This window comes from Cebus imitator, unplaced genomic scaffold (genome assembly GCF_001604975.1).
Source record: "Cebus imitator isolate Cc_AM_T3 unplaced genomic scaffold, Cebus_imitator-1.0 Scaffold359, whole genome shotgun sequence".
NCBI lineage: Eukaryota > Metazoa > Chordata > Mammalia > Primates > Cebidae > Cebus > Cebus imitator.
This window is the reverse complement of record NW_016107674.1, coordinates 1,110,998-1,122,685: the sequence shown is the minus strand read 5'-3', so window position 1 is coordinate 1,122,685 and position 11,688 is coordinate 1,110,998. Positions and strand designations below refer to the sequence as shown.

The 11,688-nt window shown below is 44.4% G+C and overlaps 1 protein-coding gene and 1 pseudogene across 2 annotated transcripts in view; one reads left to right on the top strand and one right to left on the bottom strand.

Annotated features, from left to right (window-relative positions):
- Positions 1-7,424, bottom strand: part of UBE2J1 (ubiquitin conjugating enzyme E2 J1) — a 25,040-nt gene extending 17,616 nt beyond the window's left edge. The window contains exon 1 of one of the 2 annotated variants that reach the window (XM_037730801.1): positions 6,726-7,424. In XM_037730801.1, the coding sequence (XP_037586729.1) occupies positions 6,726-6,756 (31 nt within the window). In that variant the 5' untranslated portion in view covers positions 6,757-7,424. The remainder of the gene's footprint in view (positions 1-6,725) is intronic. The other variant, XM_017506803.2, reaches the window with a different exon arrangement.
- A 3,668-nt stretch (positions 7,425-11,092) lies between these two features.
- LOC119467981 lies at positions 11,093-11,268 on the top strand (annotated as a pseudogene).
- The last annotated feature ends 420 nt before the right edge of the window (positions 11,269-11,688 follow it).

Sequence of the window (11,688 nt, the reverse complement as noted above, 5' to 3'; positions counted from 1 at the left end):
AAAAAAAAGAAACATGTACATATTGAGACACCCTCTCCCTCTAAGTCTAGAGACTGGGTAATTTATTCAATTCCTTGAACATACTTTACCTGCCCTCTACTCTAGACCTTTCTACACAGCTTTCCTCAGGGGCCACGCAGCTTCGGCCCCATGCTCCACCTTACCATCTAGTCTGTCTACCCTAGACCTTTAAGTAACTTCTCAGGAACGTCTCTATGACACCTTCCCTTGTCCCCTCTCAGTGCTTGCAGATTCCAATCTGGGCAGGTCAAAATCTCTGCAGGGTCCTAGGGAGGGGTGCAGACTAGGAATGCTCTCTGAATTACTCTGGTTAGGTTTAGAAACCACTGCCCTAGAGACCAGGTTGAGTCTCTGCTCTATGCCATCATAATACTGTATTTTTCCTTTTATGAAGTTCGTCCCCCTTTAATTACTTGTTTAACATCCATCTTCCCTGCTAAGCAATAGTAATGACAGTGCAGCAATACAGTCTCCTCAGGGCTAAGCACATGGTAAGAGCTCAAATATTAGTTGAATTAAATTTTACTATCTTCTCTAAATTTATCTTTTTCTAAGAATCCGATTAAAGACAAGGTTTTTAAACTTATTTAATAAAACAAAATCCTTTATTCAAATAAAAGCTTAATGAGAATCCCAACATGTGAAACAAAAACCCCATAGCCGCTCTGATTGAAGAGGCCAACGGAAGGGCCTGCAGGCTACTCCCTGCGCTTCCATTTCACTCCTGAACAGACCCATGGAACAAGGATGGAAAACCCTGCTTTCAAGCCACTTAAACATATCATTCCTTTAAGTTAATATTATTAGACAGAAATACAATTATGGAAGCTGTTTTGAAGTTAATTAGTTTGGAGATGCCAAAAAGGTTGTTTTTCCTTCATTCCTCGTCAACTGACTGAACTCAATAATGATTAAGCTGAAGTCAGATTTTATGTCATTCTATACCCTTATCACATTTTCTCTGCCTCTTCCCTACTCAGCTCAGTTCAACAGGAGAGAAGACAATAAACACTCAAAACTTGTATCTGGATATTGAGAGGGATGTATAAAGGGTCAGAATTGTTATAAGAATGTATCTGCACCAATCCTGTAAAGGAACAATCATTGGTTCAACAATTAAACAGCTGATTTTATTAGTTCATAAGCCATAGGCACATACCATGTAAGAGCTAAGGCCATGTAGCCAAAAGGTGAGATTGGTCTATTATTTCCATAATCTATTTTTTCCAAAAATAACATATATTATGAATGCTTCAGTGAAAAGGAACAGAGACTCAATTTAGAGCTGCATTAAAATTCTGAACTGACATTTTGTAGCTGTAAGTCCTTGAACAAGTCACTTAATCCGATTGTGGCTTGATGTTTACATCTGTCAAATAAGAGACAATAATTTCTCCACATAACTCTCCTTTCCTTTTCACCTGTCTCTCTTGCCCAGGCCCTGAGTTATTAAGGTTGCAAATGGACTGGGATATAAGGCCTTCTCAACGATTCTTCCTAACTCAAAACCATGAGTCAGCAGATGTAGCTGGCCTTATGGCATGGCTCCCTGCCTCCTGAGGAGAAATACCACTGTTAGGAAACGGTCACGGTTCAGGGTGCTGCCTGGCAACTGGGCTACAGTATAGTTGGCCCCTCCTAATACTCCATCTCTTGCTTCTACACGGCTAGAGAGGAAACTTTTTTATTCCAGCTCCTCTCCTATCTCTTGGAAAGGTTGTTCCATGGAATCCTTTCACTGTGGTGAGATACAATGTGCCACGAAAGGAAGGGGTGACACCTGCATCCCTGCTTTTGTTCTTCCTTCTTATAGAGGTCACATGGGCACTCTGGATCCATGCTCTAGGTGCTGTGGGCCTAGGCCTTAGCATTCTTCACACACTGGGGCTAGCTCACTAGGCTCACACTGGGGTTTGGATCCAGCTACAAATAAAGGGATCTTCTACAGGCCACTGGCTCCCATATATGGATTTCTCTTGAAAAGCAATTATCTTGATATTATCAATTTCCAAAGCATGAGTGAAATGCAGGAGACAGGTATATTAAGGAAGGCATGCTCCCTCACTGCCTCTTCCTGCTCCCATAATGAAGGTACTTAAGCAAATGCCTAAAGAGTGACGTTTCTGCCCAGGAGGGCCCTGCAAAGGTATCAGTTCAACAAACAAAGAATGTCTGAGTGTTGGAGATAAAAGAATGACCATGACCTGCTTCTTGTCTTCCATAAGAGTAGAGAAAGACATGAAAATAATTACAATACAAATGGTAATATTGACCAAGCATATGTGTACAAGTATATACAGAAACTACTTTAGTCTGCCTAGCGGAGCTAGACAAGGCTGAACCTTAAAGCTTGAAGAACTACAGGAATTTCAGATGGATTTTAAAGGAAAACATTCTAAGCAGAGGTTCAAAAGGAACCAAAGCATGTAAGTGAAAAAAGCTACTCCACCTGGAGAGTCGTTTGGACAAGATGGATAGGTAAAAATGCAGACCCAGTATAGTGGCTCACACCTATAATCTCACCACTTTGGGAAGCCGAGGTGGAGGGATCACTTGAGCTCAGGAATTTGAGACCAGCCTGGGCAACATGGCGAAACCCCTGTCTCTGTAAAAAATACAAAAATAAGCCAGGCATGGTGGCGTGCACCTGTGGTCCCCGCTACTGGCGAGGCCAAGGTGGGAGAATCACCTGAGCCCAGGAGGTTGAGGCTGCAGTCAGCTGTGATGGCACCACTGCACTCCAGGCTGGAAGACCCTGTCTCGGAAAAAAAAGAAAAAAGAAAATGCAAAACAGCATAAGAGTGGTGGACGATGAGGCTGGTGAGGAAGGCCAGGGTCAATCATGAGCAGCCCTGTAGGCCAAGCTAAGCAGTTTACTTTGAACTTTATCAACAGCTGTCAGAAAGCTACTGAAAATTTTTCAATTTGAGAGGTAATCAGTTTTTGTTTTAACTGATCTGGTGACAATAGTGACTGACTAGATACATGTGTTTCTGTGTGTGTACTGAGTTGTGTGTTTCAGGAAAGGGATGGAGCAAGGAAGCAGACAAATAAACAAAAAATGACTCCCATAGGTGCCTGAGTGCTGTCTATCCCTGGGATATGGAATATTAGAGTAAACTGCAAATTTAGGGTAGGAGAAGAAAACTGATGAGTTTCGTTTTTATACTCGCAGAGATTTTTTTTCTCTCTGGGAAATCAAGATGAAGGTGTTGAGTCACCATAAGTTCTCTGTATCTATAGCTTAGAAGAAGGGTCTGAGTTGGACATGAAACCTTGAGTGGATTAGTGTGAAGGTGCAGTTGACACCAACGGCATGAAGAGCTAACTCTTAGACTTCTGGTAGAGGCAGCAGGTACTTTTGCAGCAGTCTCTAATACTCCCATTACCTGCTGCACGTCAATGGCCCCCTTATGAAGAAGCTGCCAAAGGAGGTTCTTTATACATATGTCTCCCCACTTTGTTCTGTAAGACCCTACTTCCTTAGCCAGGGCAGACCCAAACACAGGTCAGGGAGCTTGATCCACAGACAACTACTGACAGGCTAGTCAGAGGCGTATGAGGTGATCCTACACAACAGCTCTAGCCAAAATCACAAGTCCATTCCAAAAAAATCATAAAGGAAAAAGTTTCCCACCTATGAAATGAACAGATTTACTATCCACATGCTAGTGCACTAATCCTTAACCAGTTATCTGTACAGTATTGTCTTCATTTAATCTTTCCACTCATACATCAAAGAAAACCCCACATCAGATAAAAAGTAAAGGATTATATCCCTCACACTGTGTGGTTGTTTTTGTTTGTTTGGTTGGTTGGTTGGTGTTTTATGTGTGTGTGTGTGTGTGTGTGTGTGCGCGTGCATGCGTGCGTGTGTGTACACGCACCCTGCCATACACAGGAGATTGGAATTTTCAGTTGTTTTCCTTTATATAGGCATTGCTCTAAAAATACCACAGGACTGAGAATAAAGCAAAGGAAGGATTTTCAGGATGCCTCCTAGCATTTTCAGTAAGTCTCATATCTCACCTAATACAACTTCTCCACGAATTCCAAATAATCCACACACTAACAAAAATAGATTTTTAAGAAGCATTGTGGCCGGGCGCGGTGCCTCACGCCTGTAATCTCAGCACTTTGGGAGGCCAAGGCAGCTGGATCACAAGGTCAAGAGATTGAGACCATCCTGGCCAACATGGTGAAACCCCGTCTCTACTAAAAATACAAAAATTAGCTGGGCATGGTGGTGCGTGCCTGTAGTCCCAGCTGCTCGGAGGGCTGAGGCAGGAGAATTGCTTGAACCTGGGAGGCGGAAGTTGCAGTGAGCCGGGGTTGTGCCACTGCACTCCAGCCTGGTGATAGGGCAACACTCTGTCTCAAAAAAAAAAAAAAAAAAAAAAAAAAAAAAAAAAAAAAAAAAAAAGCATTGTTTTTTTAAAGCAGCAACACTATCTTTGAGGAAATAAAACCAAAAAAAGGAAGCAATTTATGACACAGCTAGAAGCATGATGTCAACCAAAGCTCAGCCAGCTGATGATAGTTCACATACTTTGGAAATGTACAAAATTCTGGAGAATTTTAAAAGCTTATCCTCATAGTATTAAGTCTAACCTATTGAAATTGAGTGATGTTTTCTGACAACAATCTCTTGGGTTCCACCAGTTCTCCATTCCAAACTGCACTACTACGCACATGTGTATTATCCTCTGGACCTTTCACTTAGCACCTCTGCTGTCGTAAGGAACCCTGTGAGCCGGGAGCCACCAGATGTTTCTACCCAAATAGTACTAGTTAAATCTACCACAATGTAAATAATTCAATCATACATTAAGCTTTTCTTTCTTCCCCCTACCCCCACTCCGGGTTCTTTTTTTTTTTTTTTTTTTTTTTTTTTTTTTTTTTTTTTTTTTTTTTTTTTTTTTTTTTTTTTTTTTTTTTTTTTTTTTTTTTTTTTTTTGAGACGGAGTTTCGCTCTCGTTACCCAGGCTGGAGTGCAATGGCGCGATCTCGGCTCATCGCAACCTCCGCCTCCTGGGTTCAGGCAATTCTCCTGCCTCAGCCTCCTGAGTAGCTGGGACTACAGGCATGCGCCACCATGCCCAGCTAATTTTTTGTATTTTTAGTAGAGACGGGGTTTCACCATGTTGACCAGGATGGTCTCGATCTCTTGACCTCGTGATCCACCCGCCTCGGCCTCCCAAAGTGCTGGGATTACAGGCTTGAGCCACCGCGCCCGGCCTTTTTTTTTTTTTTTTTTTTGAGGTGGAGTCTTTCTCGGTCACCCATACTGGAGTGCAATCTCGATCTTGGCTCACTGCAACCTCCACCTCTCAGACTCAAGCCAACCTCCCACCTCAGCCTCCCGAGTAGCTGGGACTACAGGAGTGCGCCATCACCATGCCCGGCTAATTTTTGTGTTTTTAGTAGAGACAGGGTTTCCCCATGTTGATCAAGCTGGTCTCGAACTCCAGACCTCAAGTAATTTGCCACCCACCCCCACAAGCCTCCCAAATGCTGCGATTACAGGCACGTGCCACCATGCCAGGTCTTCACCATATTTTTTAAGGAGTCAGTGGCCTCTAAAATGTTATTACCAAATCTACACACTTGGTCACCTAAGGACATTTCTTAGCCTGGCAGCACTCAGGCTAACAAAGCTCCCTCCAATCAATATCCTCAGGCTTTTCTGGGATTTTTGCGTATTCTGAAACCTTACAAAAAACCCCAAAGATTCACAATGTCAACTCTTTCCATAAGGATGCTAATTTTGCTAATTCCTACCGAGAAACAGCTTTTTTTGGAAGGAAATTTTAAGCAACAGCAAGAGTTGGTGAAATCATCATTAATATCCTAGAGTGTGCAGAGTTAACTGTGGAGTTTCTTCCTCCTGGCAAAATTTACCAAGGTACAGGTAGAAAAAAATACCATTTAGAGGATCCAATGATTCATTTCAAGCCTGTTTTATTAAGCTGAGAAAGCTAGTTACTTATCTTTATTATGCACCAGAAAGTAATTAGAGGCTAGGATTGCTGGGACTGCTTGTGTAAATGAAGCAGGATCATTAAATGCAGGAAAGGAATCTCTACGACTGAATACAGATATATTTCATATTAGCCAGTATGACAAAAATCAAGGTTAGTTCTCATGTACAGGGTTCAACTAGGTATTTTTTGTTTGTTTTGTTTTGTTTTAGTTCTATAGTTAACTGGTTTCGTTACAGAACATTTCCTTTATGTCTGCGATTCTATTCGCCCCAGGTGCCGCAAATAAGATATTTAAACGACCAACTCCTCAAACGTGAGTAATGCAGCCGGCTAACAGAAGTCCAGTGGCAGCGACCGGGAAGGAATAGCGACGGTGTTCCCGATGCAGGTACAGCAAGGGGTTGTTGACTGTCGCCCACCGACATCACCTTTACACCTGTTCTTAGGGATGAGTTTCTGACCCAGCTCTACCGGACGGGGCGAAGATGAGAAAAGGGAGAGGCCGGGTGCTGCGGCGCGCTAGCCCGCCTGGGGATTAGCAGCGGGCGTTCACGCCACCCCGCCCTGCGGCCTGCACTTCCCGGGCAGGCGGCGGTCTCGCGTAAAGCGCGACACCGGGAGCGGAGCCATGAGTGGCGCCAGACGCTAAGGGACCGCGGCGACCGCCCCCGGGTCCAGGTCACCCTGCCCTCTTCCCCCGGGGGCCCCAGCGTCGCTCACCAGGACTCTTCAGGTTGTAGCGGGTCTCCATGGCGGGTCGCTGGCCTGGCTCCGGCCTCCCGGGCCGCTGCCACTTCCTCTCCACGCGGCCGCTGCCCGGGTCTCAGCACGGCTCGGGCGGACGGGGCCTGGCCGAGGAGCCTCCGCAGACGCCGCCCAGTCCAGCCCGGACTGCAGGCGGGGTGACAAAGCTGAGTGCGGGCGAGGCGCGGGCTTCGCGATGGCGCCGCCTCCTCCGCTGCACCCCCGCCTCCCTGAGTGCCGGGCAGGCGCCGGCGCCAGCCGGGGCGTCGCTGAACCGGGCGACCGGGCCGGAGGTCAGCCTCCTTGGGTAGCCGCAGGCGCAGCCCCGCCGCGGCCGCCCGGCTTGCGTCACCTGCCCCCGTCCGGGTTTTGTGAAGTTGCCTGACGTGGCAGCAGCTTCGTGGCTGTCGGTCACTCCCCGGTCGCCGCCAGCCCAGTAAAGCCGGCTTGGGATCTGCAGGAGCGAGCGGTGTCTTTCTCCCGTCGCCCCGGCCCCCAGAAGCCGACCTTCCCCCAGGCCCTCCGGGGTTCGCAGGCGCTAAGAGCCCCGGCCCTACTCGCTGCAGGAGAGGTCCGGGACCCCGGGGCCCTCGAGAGCTCGGAGGGGGCGCCGGGCTCCGGCTGCAAAGCCGTTCGCGCGCGGTCCCGCGGGGTCTGGGAAGGGCTTTGTTTTTAGATCCAGTCGCTGTGGCGTGGCTGGGGTGTGGTGGGGGGGGGGCGGCGAGAAGCAGGGGTTAAGTGAGGAGGGGAGGGGAAAGCCAGTGGCAAGGGAATGGAGGAGGATTCCCCCCCGCTTTGAGACGGAGTCTCGCTCTGTCGCCCAGGCTAGAGTGCAGTGGCGCGATCTTGGCTCATTGCAGCCTCTACCTCCCAGGCTCAAGTGATTCTCCCACCTCAGCCTCCAGAGCGGCTGGGACCACAGGTGTGGGCCACCACGCCCGGTTAGTTTTTTGTATTTTTGATAGAGAAGGGTTTTCACCATGTTTCTCTAACTCCTGACCTCAGGTTATCTGCCCTTCTCGGCCCCCCCAAAGTGCTGGGATTATAGGCGTGAGACATGGAGCTAATCAGAGTTGTATATTAATAACAATTTTTTTTCGGGTAGTGTGTTAGGTGCAAGACACTGTTTTAGGCATTGCAGGAGTTTGTTTGCTTTTGATTTGTTTAGATTTAAAAGCCTTCAAAAAAAAAAAAAAAGGAATTACATTGAATTGAGAGAAAGCATACAAATATGAAAGATTAAACTTCAAAGAACACACTTCTTGCTTCAATGTCCAATGTGTGGGATTGAGAGAGGACTATGAGTTCAAAAGACTTGAGAAGGAGTAGGAACCTTAGGACCGGAAAGGAGGGAGGGACTGGGAAGGTGGGGAGGATGGAGAGGGTTAATCAGGTTGGGCAAATGTTATTCTGTTATTTAAAGATACAAAACTCTTAAATTTGATTTGTTTTCTGTTGTTAAAGTTTATAATCTAAATCTGTGAGTTTCTTGTTGAAAGTGGGAGGAAAAAAGTGAAGGATATCTAAAATTAGATGGTATCTTTTAAACCATTCCCCATGTTTTTTGTATAGTAAACTGGTAATCTGATTGGCTGAGATATGCAAACAAAACCAAACTTCAGTGCTGCTTCATTCATTCATTGTGTTGGATCTTCAAATTAGCCACCACTTGACATCCTCGCCTTCCACGGCTCCATAAAAGCCCTTAATTTGTGCAATAGGCCCTACCACAGCAAGGCCTGCGAAGCAGGTGCTGTATATAATGCTTTCCTATTTGATAGGGGAGTACTAGAAGTCTTTTGCTGTTCAGCCTCCAGGTCCATCAATCTGTGGATGCAGTTGTCCTCTGGGGCTCTCCTTTAGCCACTGCCACCTCCTCTGCTCTCTGGGGCTCTTCACCCACAGGACTGGCTCAGTAGGAATTACATCTCTCCTTCCTTGGTTAAAAACAATTTTTTGTGGACGTGCACCCGTAACAATTTAATTATGGCCACATATCAAAGCTTAATTACAATCATATTCCAAGATCAAAGTCAATTCCAAAATTTCTCTCAGCAGAGACATTTAAAGAGAAAAGAGAAGTTAGAGATACAAAAAGAAAGTCTGGCTGGGCACAGTGGCTCATGCCTGTAATCCCAGCACTTTGGGAGGCCAAGGCAGGTGGATCACCTGAGGTCAGGAGTGGGAGACCAGCATGGTCAACATGGCAAAACCCTGTCTCTACTAAAAATACAAAAATTAGCTGGATGTGGTGATGCACACCTGTAATCCCAGCTTCTCGAAGGCTGAGGTAGAAGAATCGCTTGAACCCAGGAGGCAGAGGTTGCAGTCAGCCAAGATCAGCCTGGGAGATGGGGCAAGACTCCATCTCAAAAGAAAAAAGGGCTGAGGTGAGTGGATCACTTGAGCTTAGGAATTCGAGATCAGCCTGGGCAACATGGTGAGACCCATCTGTACTAAAAATATACACATACTCAAAAATTAGCCAGGCATGGTGGTACGTACCTGTGGTCCCAGCTACTCTCGTGGCTGAGGAGGATGGATCAGTTTTGCTCTGGGGGATGGGAGGTGGGGGGGGAAGAGGAGGAGGAGGAGGAGGTGGTGGTGGTGGTGGAGGAGGTTGCAGTGAGCCATGATGGTGCCACTGCACTCCAGCCTGGGTGACAGAGCGAGACCCTGTCTCAAAAAGAGACATACAAAGGGAAGAGTAATTCTATTTAAAGTTTGCTAAATTCTTGACTAACAGCTGGATGGGAAGAGAAGGTCATTTCCCCGGAAAATTTATTATCCAAAAACTGCTTTTTTTTTTTTTTTAATCTAGAACGCTTATTTCTTCCTAGAAAAAGTTACAAATTAGGTAAAAGATTCAATCCCAGATCAACTTTGGGATAATTTTTTCTTTACATTTGATGATCCTAAGGAAAACTGCTTTTTTTTCATTTTAATATTTTTTTAATCCTTAAAGCATACTCCTTAGCTAACAAAAATGACAAAAGATGAGATTTAAAATGTTTCAGAATCTTAGAAAACATCTTAGAACCACAACCCTTGACCGGTGTAATTAATTCATCTTTTCCTTGGATAGGAACCAGAAGCCCTTTGAAGTGCAGGTCCTTTCCCCACCACCATTTGCATCCTTGTGTAAGGTCTGGTCTAGAGTTTTTTACCATCTACTGTGTATCAGGCACTTGACATAACATCAACTAATTTATTCCTCATAACAGCCCTGGAAGTGACACTGATTCTTTATACCCATTTTATAGATGAAGATAATTGAGGTCTCAGAGAAATCAAGTGTCTACTTCTCGGTTTTTTCAACTACAAATTATTATCTTTCTGGTATATGATTTTTTATGTTAATGAGAGGAAGGTTTTCTAGATTTTCATCTATTTCTTGATTTGGTTTGAATACTTTGAAATACATTTTATAAAGTTTCTTAAGGCAACTTATTCAAGAAAAGCTTCAATGGCTTATCTAGAAAATGAAAGAACCCCAATTCAAGTCCAGGTCTTCTGACTGAAACCTGGGTTTTTTTGCTACACTAAGAAGGAATCAGGCTGTTTTGCTTCATTTGATTTTTCCACTATTTGAAAAAAGAATATGCTTCTTAGAACCTTAGAGCTATTCTTGGTTCACACACTTTACTTATTCTTTAGCACTGGAAACATTTTTTTTTATTTTCTTCTTGATTATAAAATTATGATGATTGTTCAATAGATGGAATATGAACAAAATCCAAATCTCCCATAATCCTCCTGCTTAGAAAAGGCCACGATTAAGATTTAGGTGTAGGCCAGGCGCGGTGGCTCACGCCTGTAATCCCAGCACTTTGGGAGGCCGAGGCGGGTGGATCACGAGGTCAAGAGATCAAGACCATCCTGGTCAACGTGGTGAAACCCCGTCTCTACTAAAAACACGAAACATTAGCTGGGCATGGTGGCACGTGCCTATAATCCCAGCTACTCAGGAGGCTGAGGCAGGAGAATTGCCTGAACCCAGGAGGCGAAGGTTGCGGTGAGCCGAGATTGTGCCATTGCACTCCAGCCTGGGTAACAAGAGTGAAACTCTGTCTCAAAAAAAAAAAAAAAAAATATTTCTGTGGATTTACCTTGAGCTTTTATTTATAAGGCATAGGTATTTTAAGAACTAATATCCCATTATACCATATATACTTTTATATACTTAAAATATCTGCCATTAGCTAACTGGATTACTTGTTTTGCCAGTTGCAGTGCTATTATCACCTAAACTGATAGTGTGAATTGCCTTATTTTACACCTGTGTCTTCCTTAAAATTTAAAAAAAAAAAAAACCTCAGAAAGCCATATGTAGACTTTATTGCATTGCTTCTCAGCCTTTTGGCTAAGATCAAGTGTAGACTTTATAATAAACATTTTGTTAATTACCTTGAATACTTTATAATACTTTTTTTTTTCCCAGAAAGGAAAACACCTGCTATAGTTTTTTCTCTTGTTTTATCCCCAGGATTTCCCTTGGGACTGGTTAATAAAAAACTTGAAACGTTTTCCTATGGGGATGTAGGTGGTATTAATTTAATGGAGATGTTAGTTACATTATTATCTAATTACATTATTTATACAAGTTTAAACTCTGATTACCTGAACAAAAATGTCAGGCAGGAAGGAGTTCTCTGTTTTTGCGTGCCCCACCTTACTGCATTGCAGGTCTAATCCCTAGATCGGCAGCTGGCTGAAAGATCTAGGAGAGAAAATGCCTCTGTTTTTTTTTTCTTCTCAGTTTCTGCTATGTTCAAGATATGTCTTGCTTGCTCATTTGAACACTTTTCTAATATATTTCAGGAGAAAATATGATGGAGGGAGATCAAGCAAATATATTTGAAATACAGTAGAGTGCTTAAATACTAGTGTAGTAGGTTCCTTCACCAGATGACTTGTAGTGTACCATTTCTCGTTTTAA